This window comes from Seriola lalandi, unplaced genomic scaffold (genome assembly GCF_002814215.2).
Source record: "Seriola lalandi dorsalis isolate HSWRI2012SDOR001 ecotype SW California unplaced genomic scaffold, Sedor1 jcf7180002054606, whole genome shotgun sequence".
NCBI lineage: Eukaryota > Metazoa > Chordata > Actinopteri > Carangiformes > Carangidae > Seriola > Seriola lalandi.
This window is the reverse complement of record NW_019525159.1, coordinates 3,143,068-3,161,951: the sequence shown is the minus strand read 5'-3', so window position 1 is coordinate 3,161,951 and position 18,884 is coordinate 3,143,068. Positions and strand designations below refer to the sequence as shown.

Genomic DNA, 18,884 nt, shown 5'->3' with positions numbered 1-18,884 from the left:
GGTGGTTTGCCGACAGCAGTTTTTCGATGATACATAGATTTATGCGTGAAAATAATAAAATCGTGTCATGATGTGAGTCTTCTTAACGTTTAGCAGCATAAAGGAACTGTAATGTTTACATCTGGTCCTTAAAGTTTTGACCAGCATAACTAAACTTCCTGCCTTTCCCATTGCAGTGCACTAACAGGGGGGTATAGTAGTTTCCACAATGCAAGGTAAATTTATATTTTTTCACTTCACTTTCACTTTGATGTGATGTGATGTCGGCTTGTAGATTTGACATCACATCAAACACATGAACAATCAGCCAATCAGCTGACTGCTTCCTACTAAAAACTTAACCAAGTCTTGCCCAGGGCTACAAAAGTCCCCTTCTCCCTCGTAGATTTTCTCACATGCTCCAGATTACTCAGGAATGAGTGTGATTACATATATCTATTAAAGAATTCACTCATCCATAGTATCTAAGATTCTCTAAAAGCATCGAAACTTCAGCTGAAGACAAGTTAAGACTGACTCAATTTCATAAAGAGGTTTTGGTCTCCCTCTTGTGGAGAAAAATTAAATATTCTTGCAGACTAGACAAACATTTTGCTGTACATTGTCTCTTGCATTGCCTTCTCTCTGAATGCCTTCTTGTCCAGCTTAACCCTCTCAGACCGTGACATTTCCATTTTGATCATCTTAGGAAAATGTTTGTGCAACACAACAGTTCAGGCCCAGAGGCAACAGATTGAATGATGAACTAAAACAAAAAAACATTAAGAACCAATTGAGAATGAATGGCTGTAAGAAAATACAGTTTTATACAGTGGCATTCATCCTTCATTGGTGCCTTCATCGAAGTTCAACTGGGTATTTTTTTTTTTTTTTAAACAGATAAAGCTTGATGAGTCTGGAGATGGACTCCACTCAAATGATCCACTAAATCCATTGAAATGAAAAACGTAATTCTTCCATGCCAATCACAATCTACAAACACATTTGCCTCACCTTTTCCTCCACACCAAGCTGAAGATTAAATGAGAAGAAAAGTTGCCCAAGCTCCCCTCTCCTGAAAGGATGACTTCACTTTTTGGAGATTCAAATGACACCAAACTGCTTCATATGGGTAGTATTTACTATGTAGTCTGTTAACTGGTGACACTTTACAGGCATGTAGTGTCTTTATTCCTTTGTGTTTTTGAAGGATCTCATCTTGGCCACCATCTTTTTTTGCTGAACAATAAAAATAAAAAAAATCCCTACACCCTTGTGCAACAACAATGTCTGTGAGAAGTTTTGGATTTATTTCCAAATGTGGTAACAATTTACCACAGACATTTTCATTTTGTTGAATCATTAACTTTTGGTTCCACACAGCCTGTACATCTTACTGTTCTCTCAGTTAGGTACACTGAAAATATGGCAGTAGGGCTATAGCCAATGATCAGCCTCGTGACTGGTATTTATTTTTGAATATTTATCTTTTGAATTGTGATGTAATTATTTCCCTCAAAGTGAAATGTTAAAGACATACAAGTTTCAGTAATCCTTCCCAATGAGAGTAAATGAACAGCAAATAATTTTAGCACTAGAGCAAGTTGGGATAGGCCTTTTTTTCAGCCATGAATCTTTAATTTTCTGTATTTTACATACAACCGTAAAATTCCCATGGCACCTTTAGTTTGCTATAGTAAATTATTGAATCAGGAGTTTATGGCTTAATTTATTTACATTATTGAAGGTGTTACTATTACATTACTGTAGCTATTATACACACACACACACACACACACACACACACACACACACACACACACACACACACACACACACACACTTCTTTCATATGAACAGCCAGCAGCTGACGCCTGTAGTTTCACGAGTGGATAATGTTGTTGCGTTCAGGGCCGCGGGGTTTCACGGTAATTACTCCGCTTCAATGGGTTTAGCCATGAGCCTCTAACCCGTGACGATCATGAGGGTTTTCTGCCCCTCTCTGCTCTCCGGTAGTACTGAGGCAAGATATTTCAGGAGTGAAAAAACTGAACTTCGAGAAGGCAGTCTTTTTTTTTGAGAAGCCATCCCAACCAGAGGAACGATTCTCTTCAATCTAATTATCCAATTTGGTAAGATTTGGTTCTGTTCGCATTTTTTTTTCTTCCAGCAGAGGCAATCCTATTGTGTATACTGGAGAATAATTTTTATTGTGCAAAGAGTTAGCCTACTTTTAAGTAACGTTATTGTCAGCTCCAAATAGCCTGTTACCTGATCAGACAGTTTGCAGAGGTTAGATGCTGCAGTATGCTGCCTGTTGCATGAATTGATTCTTTACATCTACTGCAACAGGTAATTCAGAATGACTACATTACTGACACAGTTTTTTGTCGGTTAGAGTAGATCCACTTTGAAATATTGATAGGTTATTGTTCTGACTGCTTTGCTGTCCTAACAACCTGTTGATTCGTAATCTTTATATTTAAACTGCACAGATGTCACATTTTCAACTTAATTCTACCTGTAATTTAAATATAATACTTTTTCATATTTTCCTATTGTTTTATCTTAATGGATCTTAATGAGAAGAGGAAGAAAAGAAAAATTATTATATTCCAAGGGATAACAAATCAGTTTAACAGTGCACAGCATCAATTGTGTTGAGACTGATTATGTCCTGTATTTGGTTTCTGAATCTATATTAAGTATATGAATCTTGGTGTGGGAATAATGTTGAGGGTTGTTCTTAACAAATGCATATTTAATATTTAATCCAATACTGCAGACCGATTTGACACCTGGCATGATAGAGTATATAGGAAATTCCTCATCTTCATTTACATGATGAAAATGAATATGATTTGTCCCACTGAAAGGAAATGTTTTATTACATTGTTTGAAATAATCACTGTGTGACTGCATTGTAGTTGCTCAGCTGGTAAAATGATTTTCTCTTGACTTTTAGCTTGATGCGGTGTAATCATACAAACGGAATGCCTCGTGGAGACTTCAACATTCATTTTGCCAGCAGCAGACGAGGATATGTCAGAGCTGAGGAGTATGTATCTATTATTATTTGGTTGTACCATGGAGCTTTAGTATTCTGATAAAAGTCTTTGTTATATGAATATGAATCAACTATGTTGATATGGACACTGTAAATCTCACATGCCAAAGTAAGAGATAAGGCTATAAACTAAACATTTCTGTACGTCTTTGCAAATCCAGGGCAGTGGGAATAGTTCTGCTGGTGGTCATCCTGGCAGCTTTGCTCCTCCTGGGCTGCTGGTACTTCAAGAAGAGGAGTGGCTACAAAATAATCAGGGTGAGACAATCATACTCCCTTTAATGAAGCATTAGCCTTGACATTTTATACTTAAAGGGATGATTAATCTGTGTTATTCTGACAAACAAAAGCAGACATTGAATGTTTCTGCACAATTCCACACATGCCATAAATTGATTTCCACAATTAATTTCCATAAATACTTTATAATAATCTTCAAGATCTTTGTTCCCTTTGGTATATCTTTTCATTCTGCTTTCTCTCCCTTTTCCCTAATGGATGTTTGTCCTCATTTTTCAATGTTTTTCCATAACTTTCAACTCATCTTTCTGTCTCCTGCAGAGCCCCAGATCAGTGTCACCAGGTTACACAACAGGCCAGTTCTCAGAGGCAGGACCTTCAGCAGATAACAAGATGGCTCTTACTGACTTTGGCAGCTTCCGACCTGTGGTAAGATACTTTACAGGCCCTCAATTACAACCTCCTTTTACCTGACACTAGTATTTTTAATGCCAGGAAAAAGATAACAGATAACATGACTATAACAAAATAGACCACTGGACAGACAGTAAGTAATAATGTCTATCATTATTAATATGATCAATCAACAATTAACTAGTGGACTGACTCAAATCCTGCACAACCCAAAGTCCATTACAGAGGGCACTTGTTGAGCTCCAGGGCTCTGAACACAGTGTAGAGCACGTGAAGCTGATGCAATGGATGCCTGAAGGAGAGATTATTATGTCACCAGACCTGGGTATTAAAAATGTTTTATTCCCAAGGGAGGTATGCATTTGTGTGTGCAAGAAAAAGGGGGGTGGGGCTGTTGGTTTCAGATCATATGAGATGGTGCTGATCATCCCTTTGTGTTCCTTTCTGCTGTTCTCCTGTGGCAATTACAAGTTTTAAGAGCTCATCAGTAGAGTCCAAGATTGTTTTAACATTTCTAAAGTTTACAGATACAATGCTGAATTCCATATGTGCAATATGTACATTATACATGTGATAGAATGAACATAATGGGATTTTTTTCCTAAATTTTCAGCTGTTTCATTTAGATGTATTTTTCACACCCTTCTCCAGGTTCCTAATGCTCCTCCAGCCTATGAAAAGATTGCCTCAGGGCCACTGCCTCCTCCCTATTCCCCCTGACGGACTTCTGTAGATGATGTACAGATGTCTGAAGAGAGGAAAATAACGGAGAGCGAACTCTAAACCTCATCTGTTGTCTGATATCTAATCTGTCACCGTCATTATGGTTCCTTATGCTTGATAGCTAAATAGGTGAAACTATTGTATTCCTCACTTTGTAAAATTATTCACATGTATGAATGCAATGTATATACTGTAGGTTCTGTCACTAAACAATAAAAAATTATTTCACAAGGAAACGGTGTATAAGTAAGCAGTTCAAACACACTTGTCGGGGACAGTCGCATTGTTTATTTCCATGCAATAACGTCCACATTTGTTCAATGAAAATGTACCTAGTAAATATTTTTTGAAAAATCTATATGGTAAAAATAAATAAATGTGACTTCAAAACATTTTATATGGGCGCAAACATGTAGTACAAATTCATCTATTAGTTTATTTATATTGCTAAAAAGTAAAATGTAGTTCTCAAACAGTTACAAGGACAATGTGACAAAATCTCGATACAGACAGTTGTATTGTTCAAACTGACAGATAAAGTAGAGCAAGTTGTACCAATGAATAGTATCCCAATTATTACTTCTTCAAGCAATATCTAATGGCATTGAAAAGTATTACAAAAGCTTGAGTTGAAATTCATTTCATCTACCCTCCGTATTTATCTACTGATTTGTTACAATGGTTGTCATTACTGGCCATGAGGTTTAAAAAAGGAAAGTCAAGAGTCTATAACATTCATCTGAGGCAAACCTCATTAGTTTTCACTCGAGAAAACCATCACAGTATACATTTCCAGTATGTTTGAGTGAGCATACATTTTACCTATAAGATATTCTAACCAAAGGGTAAAACCTACTATATCCTAAGTGTAAGTTATGAGTCAAAGTACAGCTGAAAAACAGTTCTTTAACTAAACCCAGGATTACTACAAGCGATGGATATGAGCCCTGCCGAAACTAAGCAGCTGAAAAGTGGTGTCTGAGTTCTCGCATAGCTAGCAGTCTCAGTTAATTGGTTCACTTTGTGTTTGCCTGTGAAGGCTGTAAAGAGGAATCATGTGTGTGTAGTGCTCCAGTGGAACTGTTGGGGGAAACCACCAGTGCATCCAGTGGTTTAGGGCAGGCATTCAGCTCTACTGGATTGACCTGGCACTGAGCTGTACTCAAAACAGCACCATCAGGGCTAATTAGTAGCTTTGATGCTACATTGGTATGCATACCTAAGGCTGAGGTCTGCAAAGAGTGCTTTCCAAGTGCTTGGTTGGTCAGAATGACAGGTGGGTGGATGGTGTTGTTTGTCTTCAGTGATGTGATAGGTTGAGCTGGAGTGATTACTACAGTGGTGCTTGATGGAGGTGTGGTCACCACAGGTGCTGTTTCAAAGGTGTTAACAGTGCTTCCGATTGGTGGAACTGTTGCAATGGGTAGCGTTTGCATCCTAGACACCGTGCTTACAATTGGTGGGACAGCCACCGTTGGCAATACTTGTGTTCGTGTGCCAGCAAGCACTGGCTGCATGCCTGCAGGCAACTGTTTTTTGACTGATGTGTTGCCTAGTCCGCTAGGCAGTAAAACCTGTGAAAGAGCTGTGGAGGGTGCTGCAATTCTAACTGCTGTCTGCTGGGGCTGTATGCCTGGGCCCGGGGTTGTCACTGAAAGCACCTGCTGGGCAGGAGGAGAAGAATGCAAAGGTTTACATGCTACCAGAGGAGCTGCAGCTGAGAGAGGTGTTGGAACTGGTATGACAGGACTGGGCAGGGAGACAGCTGATGGGCTGGGTAAAACAGGCAAGGATGATAGTGGTGCTGACAATCTGGGCAAGGGGTTTGCTACTGCAGGCAAAATGTTGGATGAACATTCAGCTTGCCTGGGTGTACCCACAGCTAATCTGATTGCAGCCAGTGCTGGGCCAAAAGCAGGAGCACTGGTTACCTCCGGGGAAAGTAGGGCTGGTACACTGCCTAACCTTGGTGGAGATGAGACCAGAGTGGGTGTACCTACATGAGGTGATGCAAAGGGACAAGCATGCACAGCTGGTAATCTAGGCAGAGCAGACACTACATTTGTTTTACTGGGTAACAACGTTGAGCCTTGGCCAGGTGTTCCAGTTAGTTGGACTGGTGTGACACTGGGAGTGGTTGCTAGCAATGATGGACCAACAGCAGGTGTGCATGCTACAAAAGGAGAACTTGCGGCTGGTACACCAGACAACCTGGCTGGGGACTGGGGTAAAACTGGTGCTCGAGGGGCTACAGTGACATTGCTTGCCCAATGGGAAGGTAATGACGCTCCAATGCTAGTGGCACTGGTACTAGGCACTTGCTGCGGTGCAGGGCTAGAGATGATAAGGACATGACTGCCTGGACCCAAACCCTGGGGAGGGACTACAAAGCGTGCACTGTTAAGAAGGATCTGTGTGCCAGCAGCAAGGGGCGTCGAGGTGTTGATGACTATCCTCTGCTGGATTGTGCCGGTAGCAGAGGTGGTGAATGGGATACTTGTGGTTGTTGCCGAGGACATGGATGTACAAGTTTTATTGAGAGCAACTTGAGTGGAAGCTAAGAAAGAAGAGGTTTCCTCACCAATGCCACTTTGGATTTTTGAGTGCTGACGGACAAGAGCGGGTGTGGAGGTTTGGGCTTGGCTACTCTGCACAGTAGTGGTTTGCTGAGTAGGAAAGCTGCATGGTCCACTTGCACACATTCCAAGGTCCTTCTTTATCACGTTTCCTGTAGGCAGGGTGGCACCAGTAGATGTGGACAAGCCTGTTTGGGAGATCATGGGGAAGGAAGGGATACCCTGGAGATGAGAGCTGGTGGTCAGAGAAGCATAAGTAGCAAGCTGGGTAGAACAGGTTGTGATGGTATTTGAACTTGCGACCGGGACCAGTCCAGAGGCGGTGGATGCTGGACAGCCTGTATCTGAGACAGACACTGGTGTGCTCTTGGAAGGAGAACATGACAGGGCACCAATAGTCTGTCCAATGGTTGTTGTCTTCCCTGACAACTGGATTTGAACGCCTAGAGACACATGAGAAAAATATTTTACTCAATAACCCAACATTGTTAAAGGGGCTGTATTTGGGGTGTGAGTATTACAAATTTAATACAATATTTAAATTTGAGATGGGTTCTTTGGTCTATTAAAAGTAGTTTGTTTTCTTGAGAGAAGGCCCTGCTGCAATACATGTCTTTCATGTTGACAAACTGTCTACCTTATCAAATCATCATCTGTGGGGCGCCTCAGTGGCTCACCTGGTAGAGCGTGTACCACATGGACTTAGTCCTAACCGCAGCGGCCATGGGCTTGAATCTGACCCACGGCCATTTGCTGCATGTCATCCCCTCACTCTCTCTCCCTGACTTTCCTGTCTACCTCTCACTGTACTATCAAATAAAGGCAAAAAAAAATAAAAAAAATAATCAACATCTGTAAAACTGACACAATCAGTGAGTAAATGGTCTTCTATATTTCTAACTGAATCCTTGTTTTGTTTTTAATAGATAGGAACAAGATCAGCATGAGCGGCACAAGCACACCAAAAAACAGATTGTGACTTATTATTCATAGCGTGTCGTAATACTCTAACATATTTCTTAAGTTACCTTTGTGCCACATTTCTCCAATTACCCTATGAAGTCAACATGAACAAATTAATTATGTCCAATTTTTGCAAATTTAAAAGACTGAATCAAACACAAGATACAGCAGTTATGAGAATTCCAGTAACATATCACATCAAACCCACCTGAAGGTAGACTGATGTTCTTGACCTTAGACAATGCTTCTGAGTTGCCACTGCCAATAGGTTGGCCTGGGCTTTTTCCAGTCTTTCGAGTCCGAGTTGATAATGAAGTGTTCAGCAGCTGTCCACTAGCCCCTGTTGCTATCGCCTGCTTTGGAATGCTTCCCATGGAGGTGGTGGAAGATGTTGCTGTAGGCTGACTGATGAACATGACTCTTGAACCAGGAAGTGATTTTGTGGAAGAGGGTGTGCCTGTTGGTAAGGCTACATTTGAGGTGGAGGAAGAAGAGGGAGTAACCAGGATGTATTTAGTAACTTGGGATCTCTCATCTGTACTGGCCCGTTTCACACCACTCTTGCTGATGACTTCTGCTTGCGTAAGAACTTGGGAAACACCAGAAGTACTCAGTGATGGGACAACAACAGTGTTTACTAATGATGCTTGAAAATGAGAACCAGCAGCAGCTGGCTGTGCTAGCTGGCCAGGCTTTGCTGCAACTGTAGAACAAGTTGAGGTGTTGGAGCCTTGATTTAAAGCAACAGTGCCTGCATTCTGGCTTCCTGCGCCTGTGACAGGAATGCTACCAGTGACTGCAGTGTGCAAGGGGGTTGTAACAGTGGAAGTGGGCTTTAATACTGAAGGAACCTGCTTCTGAGGTTGGGCTACTGAGATATTTGTCACTGCTGGGATGGTGCAAGGGGAAGTCTGAGAGGGAGCAGAAGGAGAAAAAGTTGGTGACGTCTTGGACACGAGGAAGGCTTTAAACTGAGGTGAGATGGTGATGACTGGACTGGTGGGCAGAGAGCCAAGTGCACTGTGGTCTGATGATGTCTGAACTTTAACAATGCCTGTGTTGCCTCCTCTTGTTGTTACTAGGATGGACTGGGAGTCTCGGATACACACAGTCTTAAGCTCCTGCTTCGGGTCTGTAGATTTAACAGGCTCAGTAGAAACTGCACTGGAAGGAGTTGTGATGGGCGAGGGGTTTGGTGTGACACCTTGTGGTGTGCTAGCTTGGGTACTGCAGACTTGTGACCCCTTGAACCCTGCTGCGTTCAGGGTCCCCTGTTGCTGACGAGGGGAAACAGAAGGAGAAGGGGTTCTCATTGTCCTGGCATCTTTTAGGGGAGCCACTTGCTGAACAGGGATTCTGTTTTCAGGAATGGTGAACCCAGGCACATTGGTGGACATACATAAGGGGCTGGCCACTTTAGAAACTGGGACCTGAATACCCTTTGATTGTTGTTGATGTAACGAAGACACCTTTTCTTCAGTTTTGTGAATAAGAAGGTTAGAAGGCAGAATCACTACTTGCTGCATGACCTTTTCCCCAGTGTTCTGGTTCATGACAGGATGAACAGAGATCTTAACTGGGCTGCTGCTGTCTTTTCTTACAAGGTGACCCAGCCCCTCAGGTACCTTGTACACCACCTGAACAGGACTTTTTGGTACAGCCTGGGTTGGTTTGGCCTGTGGTGATTTAAGAGGAGCTGCCGTCACTGTGGCCATTCCTGGCTGACTATGTACTTGCGTCTGTTGTAGTCCTTGTGCCTGCATTTGTTGTGAGTTCTGCTGGGAACTGGATGGAGAACTTTGTGCATTTGAAAGTTTTGTAGTAGCCGCTGCAGAGGTAGGCAGGGAGACCAAAGACCCTTTGCTCTTTCTATCTATGTTGTTGAACCATGGGCAATCAGCAGGTCGTTTCATTAAGGTCACTTTATTTCCCACACTCTTAGCCAGCAGGGTGGGGATGGGCGTGTAGCCCTTAGGTAGTCCAGTGGTGGGGTGGAGAATGGGGGGTCTGGGTGACAGTGAAGTCTGGGCTGGAAATCCTGCTCCCCATGCTGAGTTTGACTCCCCGGATTGATTTGATGGGATCAGTTCAGATCTAGACTGTGGCCCAGAGTCAGGCGTAGAAGTAATGTTAGTGCTGCCAGTCTGAAGTCTTGACAGCAGACTGACGCCTTTCTCTGTGCTGGCCAGAGGGTGTTTTAGGTGGATGGGAGGTACGTAGGTCGCCGTTGTTTCTCCAGCAGAGTCAGCCACAAAATCCCTAGTGCTTGCTGAGAACACAATAGAGATGTCTATTAGGGATGTGTGGCTAAATTAGCTATCTACACTTTGACAGACAGGTAGTGACATTCATTTTAACTCCTCTATGGCAGTTACATAACATCATAACTGTGTCACTTGTCACGGCACAGCAGCCTTTAGAACTAGAATTACTGCATCACTGTTGTATGCCTCTGCCTACCAGCCAAGTTGTAGGAAATATGGTCACAATCTCCCCTTCCTGAGAAACAATACTGAATAATGGCCAGAACTGTTTTTGAAGAACATTATGATGTCCCAGTAAAGTTGACCTTTGACCATTTGTACATAAAATGTCACCACTTCATTCATTCATTTTATGCTATTAGACATTTGTGTTAAATTTGTACCATAATTAGCATATGAATTTGTGAGTTATGGCCAAAATGTGTTTAGTGATGTCACTGTGACCTTGACTTATTACCACAAAAATCTAATCAGTTCATCCCTGAGTCCAAGTGAATGTTTGTGCCAAATTTAAAAAAAAAAAAAAAAAGTGACAACCTTAAAAAATGGCTGTCACTGGTGCAGAGGCATAACAAGGAAAACACAATTTGAATTTTTATCATGACATTACAGTAGCCAAAAATTCGAATGTTAGATTGTAGTTAAATTACTTTACCTCCACTCCAAAGACCTCTGGGTACTATATGTTCCAGGTCTTCCTCTTCTGATCTTCTATAATGATCTGTGAGTGAAAACACCTCTTTCCCCAAACCTCTCTCTTCATCTTCATCTGATGATGATGACGAAATACACTCCTCACGAACAAAGTTATTGTACTCTGGGTGCTTCTTGAAATCATCAAATTCCTTCTTCAAACGAAGCCTGATATAGAAGCAAGAGAAGAAATAATAAAGCAGGAATTTCTCTCTGGTGCAGCAATGATCATAAAATACAATAAGCAGTTTAATCAAAGTTGTGGTTATTATGCTTTGTGCTCAAACGGAACAAACAAACAAACTAAGCACCGTTATCAAGAGACAGCTTTTTATGATGGTCTGATCCAGTCCTCATTTAAATGTCAAATGAGTTGTACCTGTTCCTTTGGTAGGCCTTAACAAGTTTGGGTTCCCAGGGTGAAAGCTCATTCAGTAGTCTGATTAGAGTGCTGTGGAGGTCTTTCACTGCTTCTCTCCTGTAATACCACCGGCCCTGCCAGTTCAAACATGTAAAAGAAACCTTAGTCAAGACACCAACATTAAAATGTGTGAGTGCATTGTATTCTCTATGGGTCTGGGGCATATTGGTACATCGTTTTGACAAAACTATGATTGTCACATACCAGTCTCTTTTTGGTGCTCTCCAAATCATCAAGTTCGTCTTCTGTCTTACTGATCAGCTCTCGCAACTCCTCAAGACTGGTGCATACCAACTAGAGAAGAAAAAACAAACTGAGTAAGAACATCTTAAGAAAAATAGGGGCAGAAGAACAGTGAGGCTTAAATCATGACAAAATGGTTATAGATTTTTTTTTAATTATTACTCAATTAATACAGCACTAAAAATATATTGCTATAGAAATTAGTGTATCATTTTGCATGAGAGTGAATACCTTAAATGATGGTTCAACTGAAGGTTCATCTTTAATTTTCTTTGAAGATTCATGTTTTTTTCCTGTCAAAAAGAAAACAGTCACTGGACCAACAAGTTGTTATTGAGAAAATTGTGAAAAAATGTGAATAATAAAGCAAATTTATAAACTATCCCCATGTAGCAATGAACACACACACTAAAAGTAGATGCCAAATGAAACCACTAAACTAACATCAATATTTAGTTCTCAAGCTATTTCTCACCCATTTTATGTTTTTTCTTCTTGTCTTTTCTCTTGATCGTTGTGGTAACTCTCCGCACTGCAGACTTGGCAGCCTCAGCCTGGGACAGCCTCATCCTGTCCACGTGCTGCAGCTGCTTGTGCTCTCCTTTCACCCTCGGCAGCTGTTCCCTCCCTCGCTTTTTCTTCCGCTTTTTTTTTTTAGTCCAGATTTTGTCATTCACCCTCTCTTCACTTGAGTTTTGAGTGCTCTCAGAAGACAGCTGTGTTGCTAGCCCTGTTGTGCCACAGCAGCAGTCATGCTCCTCAGATTTAACATTACTAGTTTTGCTATTGCAACGTTCCAAACAGGAAGGTCTTTGGTGTCCCTGACTTGGACTTTCTCCCTCCATTTTGAGCTCCACCAGTTTGGTTGGGGAGGCCAGACACACTGAGCGAGCAGGGGACCTGCCTGTGTAGCTGTGCTCCCCTACACTCAGACAAGGCTCCTGTGTCTCTGCTTTAATGGTGCGCATTGAGGACAATGAGAACCCCGGCTCCTGTTTTAATGCAAGTCTCTTGGATTGATGCTCCAACTCTACAGTCTCTTCCTTAAAAGTCATTTTCACACCACTTCTTCCTGTATGACTAGTGCGTGAAAGGGACAAGGAGTTAGTGTGTATTTTTAAGTCCATTTTAGAGTCTTCACAGGAATCCCCATCAGAGGACCCTGATTCAGACCCTTCCTCCTTCTTCAGTGACCACAATTTAAACCTTTTTTTATCTTCCTCCCCATCCCCATTTTCCCTTTTGAAAACTCCAAGTGTCTCAGCTTTTTCCTTTCCAAAATCATCAGAATCTCCTGTGTCCATGGAGCCTCCGAAACATTCCCTGTCACTTTTATTCCCCTCAGCCTTCATCCCATCCGACTCATCACCCTCTGTTCCTGCCTCTATTTCTACCCTTTTTACCCACACAGAAGGGAAAGGGAAGGCTGGGGGTGTGCTGGGGCTCTGGCAGTAGATCCTCAAGTCTGCACCACAGAAATGTGGGAAATGTATATAGGCATTCTCTTTGCTGTCATAGCCCAAAACAGACTCCCTACATTCATGGATGGGCTGGGCCAGCACAGCATCCTGCACACCTTTCTGTGTCTCATACACATGATCACACAGGCCCTTCAGAAGCCATACTCGCTGGTAAAAGGGCAGCGAGTGAAAAGGTTTCTCCTCCAAAGGACTCACCTCGCCAAGGGTGCTAAAAAACTGGTGGCAGAGTCCCAGCTGCTCAGCCCGACCTGGCTGATCATGGGACGCACCAACAACTCGATACCAACCCATGACCCGCTGCCTGAGCTCTGACTCCCAGCGGCGGTAAGGCAGTGCAGGCCGGCGGTGCAGAGTGGCCCTTCGCTGGGGTGGGGACAGTAGGGAAGACATGATTTTAGAGAGCAGGAGGCTGCAGCGGGGCATCAGCAAACAACGCTCTAGTTCAAAAAACACAATCTCTGGGAGATTAAGGGCAGTCTGAGCCAGGCAGAGGAAATGCCCTATGGCAGGGAGTTCCCAAAGTGTATCCACAGTATGGGGGGATGCCTCTGACAACAAAGTCTGCTCCCACTCTTCCACCTCTTTGGCTGACATTTCCTCTGCTTCTTTCTTCTCAAGCTCACGTTGCCTGAAAGGTCAGAAAACATATGTAGATTGTTGGCTGGTTTACTTTTCCACCAAATTTTAACAAATTTCTTGTAATGTAAAAAACATCTACATATGACTAAAATATTCTCTCACCTCTTCTCCTCCTTGGCCCTCTGTTGCTCTTCTAGTCGTAAGGTCTGGACCATGATCGACTCATGCCCACCAACAGTGATAGTAGCCAGGCTTCGAGGTGCCAGTCTCCGTCTTGTGGAGGTGCCCCCTGATCCCCGTTCCTCTTCTGCACCAAAACGTCCTTTAGAAGTCACTGCCAAGGTTGTCTTCTCTCGCAGCGCCCTCATTTAATAGATGGAGGGGAAAAACAGATGTGTCAATATACAATAACGTTGATTGATGGTAGCTTTCATGATTGTTGGAAGTAAAACAGACAGTATATCTACATTAATGGTGTTATCCATATAATTTAGTATTTGATCAATAATAGGATCATGTACGCTGCTGAAGATACTCCCATTCTCTCATCAACAATAATTATCATAATAATTATAATTAACTCACTATGGACACTTTATGCAGTGTATAAATACTGGCTAGCAATCAAGTAATTCTACTACTGTCTCAAATTGCATCTACCAGATACTTGTGAGCTAATAACCTTGCCAGACAAATATTAGTTGCCTTCATTAACTTATAATGCACATGCCATAGTAAACACCATTACAGTCCTCTTTGATTGCAACTGTGTAACGATTTCTAACATTTACCACCTAAGCAATTTGTTTTACAATATCATTAGATTATGTTTACCTGGATAGCAATGTAAGCTTCTGCTCAAGCATGATTTCCAGCTTTTGAGCCTGTTTGGAGATCCAGTGGTCCACCCCATGGTAGCGGTAACAGTTCTCCAACATCAGCCTGAAGTCTGCAACAAACTCTGTTATGGTCTCATACTCTTGGCTGATGAACTTTTCCTCCATCCTCCGTAAGCACATCGATTGCCTGAGCTGTGCCTGACCCCGGCCCCGGACCCCTCCAATACCATGCTGGGCCTCTTGGTGGCCGATGGGATTGAGGAATGGGCTGGTGATCCCTTTGTGCTTGTCCAAGAGAAAGCCTGTGAATATCCTATAAGCTTGCTGCACCTCATAGTTCATATCCTCTTCAAAGCTATTGCTGTTGGTGGAAATGCAGACCTCAGGGAGAGAGAGGTCACTGTTAGAAAACTCTGACATGTCATCATTGCTGAGAGCAAGATGGTCACCCTCACCAGTAACATCTCCGCTGTCACCAGGACAGTGTAATGCCACCATAGTCTCAACTTCACAGGCACCATTACTGAGCTCTTCCTCTGTTATTACCAGGTCAGGGTCTTCAGTGCTGTTGCTCATCACTTTGGATTGAGACGACATTATGTCGAAGCTTGGCTGTGGCGCTGAGTCTTGGTCAATCACAATCAAGTCTTGGTTGTAGAACAGTGGTTGGCTACAAGCTGCTGTGATTTGGTCTGTCATATCACCCTGATCCATGGTGCAGGCACCTGAGATGGGTAACAGGTGTCACCTAGGGTGAACTTCGATGCTGTAAACAACACTCCGACATAGTTTTGATGCAAGGGAAAACTGGAACAAGACAAACAAACAGTGCTTACTAAGCATTTATACTGCCAGTTCCAAAAGAAAGTTAAGCAGAAAAATGGGGTGTTTCACACCTAACAAACCTAAGATCGCTAGGCTGATATTATAATTCCTGTCATGGCAGGTGCTCACATTATTACAGCCACATGATGAAACACTACGATGTTGCTATCTCATGTGGTTGTATCCAAATAACTAGCAGCTGAACTAGTTTTATCTACCTCCCTGATCTTTACAAACTTTTCCTTTTCCCTAGATCAATGACTCGCTAGCTTGAAGTTAACTAGCTAATAGCGAGCTAGCCACTAACGGTAGTTTAAAAAACAATTAGTAAACAAAGTTTGTTCTGCTTGCTCATAGAGAGATCTACAGCGCACTCCCTTATCACGTCTGTCTCCTGATCACGTGCGAAATAAAACCAAAACACACTGACCAGAGGCAGAGCTTGGTTGGTTAAACAACATACCTCGACGTTTTCAGTGCGGCTCCAGACACGCACCAGGCAAGACAGCTTTTAGCAAGCTTAGCAGCCACGACAGTTTGCTAGCTAGGTTAGCTTGCTATTGTCTCCAAACTGCGGCCTGCAATTGCTGCGTTCGCTGTCCATGGTGAAAATTTTGTAGCAACTAAATATCCAGCAGATACAAAGTTATGCAGACATCTCATGTCGTCAGCACACGGAGTGATGTCAGTGACAGCAAGATGGCTAAAGGAGCATTAGCCGGAGTAACACTAGCTGATTGTCCGACAATGCATAACTGTTCATTATCACTAGCCATCCAGCTAACCAGCTAGGTTTGCAAGTTGACACCTACTTTATGACACTTAAAAATTGCTAGGTTCACTTTACAGAAAAATTTGAGCCATGTGTCAGATATCGTCTGAACCTTGTAGGCTTACAAAAAGCTAGTAACGGACTACTGTGGCTTGCTTGAAGACTACTGAACCGTCCACTTCACTTCCACCCTGCGTGCGCCAGATGCAAATGTGCGCAGCCTGACGTAGCCAGCTGGTCGCGTGTCAGACCAAATTGTTATTCTGGTTTTGGGGGTGATGCTGACACACACTCACTTCACACTCTATTATTAACGTTATTGGAATTATGTCACCCATTGTCAATGTAAGAGGGGCATCTCGAGACAGCTGTCATTTGAAAAAAAAAAGGGGGGAAACGCCAGTAATCGATAAGACTACTGTACGCAACGACGACTCAGCAGCATCACTCTGTTTAAACATTCATTCATAACTTAAGTTTATTTCATTGAGGCACAGAAAACACAGCAGGTACTGCTTCATACAGAGTAAACTTGAACAGCACACATGTCTCACTTGCAACCACTAGATGTCGCTAGTCACCAATGAACCACGGACAGATGAGCGCGAGTACAACTTTAATTTACCCGTCATCTAACCTCTCAGGTAGCTCCTAACCACAGTCCGTTTACCTCACCCACATAGCTCAACCACATGGCTATTCTGGTTATGGTCGTGCTTGGGGCAAGTATTTGTCAATCATAGTGCAGGAGTCAGGATTTGTAAGCTACACGAAAGAATTGACTGCCTGACAGAGTCTAATCAGGGTACGAAACTCCGATTGTTGTGTTTGGGCCACTATAATTAGGCCTACACGGCTGTATTGAAGTGGGGATGTAAGGGGATTAGAGTTGTTTACCACCAGACTGCTGTGTTAAAACAGTATCCCTGAACATATTAAGCACCAGTCATTGTTTTATTATATCTGTCATGTCTATTAGCAAAGGACAGACCACCCAGCATCAGGGAACTGAGCAGATGTATTATTCTCTCATACTGACAGCTATAGACTTGCCGGTGGCACATCGAGGAGGTCTCCAGCTGGGACAATTGTTAATTAAGCAATTATGCCGCGAGAGGCCTGTGCTTTACAGTGATTTTAGTTCACCTAAGAGGTATTATCAGACAAGGGCTTTTTCATTCCAATATAGGTAAGGCCTGTTTGATACACAATGGTGAAAAAAAAATCCATGCATTTAAGTGTTGTACACTTAAATGCACATCGTTGTACACTAATTTGACTTTTTATTTGGTATTAGATAGATAGATAGATAGATAGATAGATAGATAGATAGATAGATAGATAGATAGATAGATAGATAGATAGATGGATAGATAGATAGATAGATAGAAATACAAAAATAAAATTGCCCTGCAGAAATTAATCAATCAAAGGTACATGAGAACTGGAGTGGTTTTGATTTTAATTTGAAAGTGACTATGGCTCAGGCACAGTAAAAAAAAAAATAGTTCCATCTGTGTGCAGCATAGCACATAAAAGCAGCTTCAGAACCCAGTTTCTTTCTGATTCAAGGTACTAGTAGCTGAGTGCTTCATATAAATATCTAATGGACTTAATCGGTTTATTTTTCATGCATATCAGGAATGTATTTTGGCCTTAGGCTGTTAAGTGATTTGTAAACATGCAGCAGCACTTTAAAATCAATTCTATAACTAAGTGTAAGCCAGTGTAAAGATTTAATCAGAGCAATGGGCTCAGTTTTACTGTTTCTTGTTAGAACTATGGCAGCAGCACTCTCAATGCGGTGCAGTTTTCTAATTGCCTTTTTGGGAAGACAAGAGACTTAATCTTTAGTCTTAAGTAGGTTAATCCTATAATATACTAGTACACTGATTTAACGAAACCTGGATTACCATCCGGGCAAAATAGAGGTATGGGAATATACACTACTAAAGAACAATATTAACTGACATGGCCTTAAGGTGAACCCTGCTTCATTAGCCGATCCTGAGGCCCTGTCTTTAAGAGCTTTTGTCAAAATCTATTTTTAAGACCTTCATTATATCAGATGAAAGTGTGCCTACATGATGCATGAATGAATTTGTGTTTGACCAAATAACAACACAACAAACCTGGGATTCCAGCATAATATTCTATCATGGGATACATCATACACAGGGAGGGGAAGGAAGGGGGAAGGTTAATAAAGGCCCAGCGGATGATTTTGCCCTGGGGCTCCATGCAGATTAATCTGACACAGTGATGGGAGAAGTATTCTGATGTTTTCCTTAAGTAAAAGTAACAATAAAACAATGAAATACTGCAATACAAATACAAGTCCTGCTTCAAGTTAAAATAGTTACTAACTGTAGCTGGCAGAGAATGCAGTGTTATAAAAGGTTTAATATTTACCTCTGAAATGTATTGGAGTGTAAGTATGAAGTAGCAAAAATGGAAATAAAGTAACTATAAGTACCTTAAAATTGTACATAGATTCAACTGAACTGAGGGTCCTGCTTATTATCATTAGCCTACAAATATTATTTTTGGTTAGGAGAGGGGGTGGTACTCTATTGACAGGAAGAAAAAACATCACATATGAAAATTACTGGTCCCTATGTCTTGACCACAGACACATAGGATTGTTAAACGGCACCACAACAATAGTAGTATACTTTTGTACCATACGGGCCTTCAGACATGGTCTAGTATGTTTTCACATTAAAGGGAGAGCTGTGCCTTTAACTGCAAACTGTGCTCGCTTAAACGTTGTTTCGCGAGATTTGCTTGGCGCCGCGACCTCAT

General features: G+C 42.1%; 2 protein-coding genes across 2 annotated transcripts; one reads left to right on the top strand and one right to left on the bottom strand.

Moving 5' to 3' along the window:
* The first annotated feature begins 1,993 nt into the window (after positions 1-1,993).
* Positions 1,994-4,659, top strand: mlana (melan-A). The gene is made up of 5 exons (XM_023419559.2): positions 1,994-2,111; positions 2,945-3,037; positions 3,208-3,304; positions 3,608-3,715; positions 4,352-4,659. The coding sequence occupies exons 2-5, from the start codon at positions 2,949-2,951 to the stop codon at positions 4,418-4,420; spliced, it is 363 nt and encodes a 120-aa protein (XP_023275327.1). The 5' UTR covers positions 1,994-2,111; positions 2,945-2,948; the 3' UTR covers positions 4,421-4,659.
* Positions 4,660-4,688: 29 nt separating this feature from the next.
* On the bottom strand, positions 4,689-16,263 carry brd10 (bromodomain containing 10). The gene is made up of 10 exons (XM_023419558.2): positions 15,771-16,263; positions 14,478-15,289; positions 13,806-14,006; positions 12,059-13,692; positions 11,815-11,876; positions 11,545-11,634; positions 11,299-11,414; positions 10,882-11,087; positions 8,171-10,231; positions 4,689-7,442 (listed from the first exon to the last, which is right to left on the bottom strand). The coding sequence occupies exons 2-10, from the start codon at positions 15,194-15,196 to the stop codon at positions 5,440-5,442; spliced, it is 7,092 nt and encodes a 2,363-aa protein (XP_023275326.1). The 5' UTR covers positions 15,197-15,289; positions 15,771-16,263; the 3' UTR covers positions 4,689-5,439.
* Positions 16,264-18,884: the final 2,621 nt, after the last annotated feature.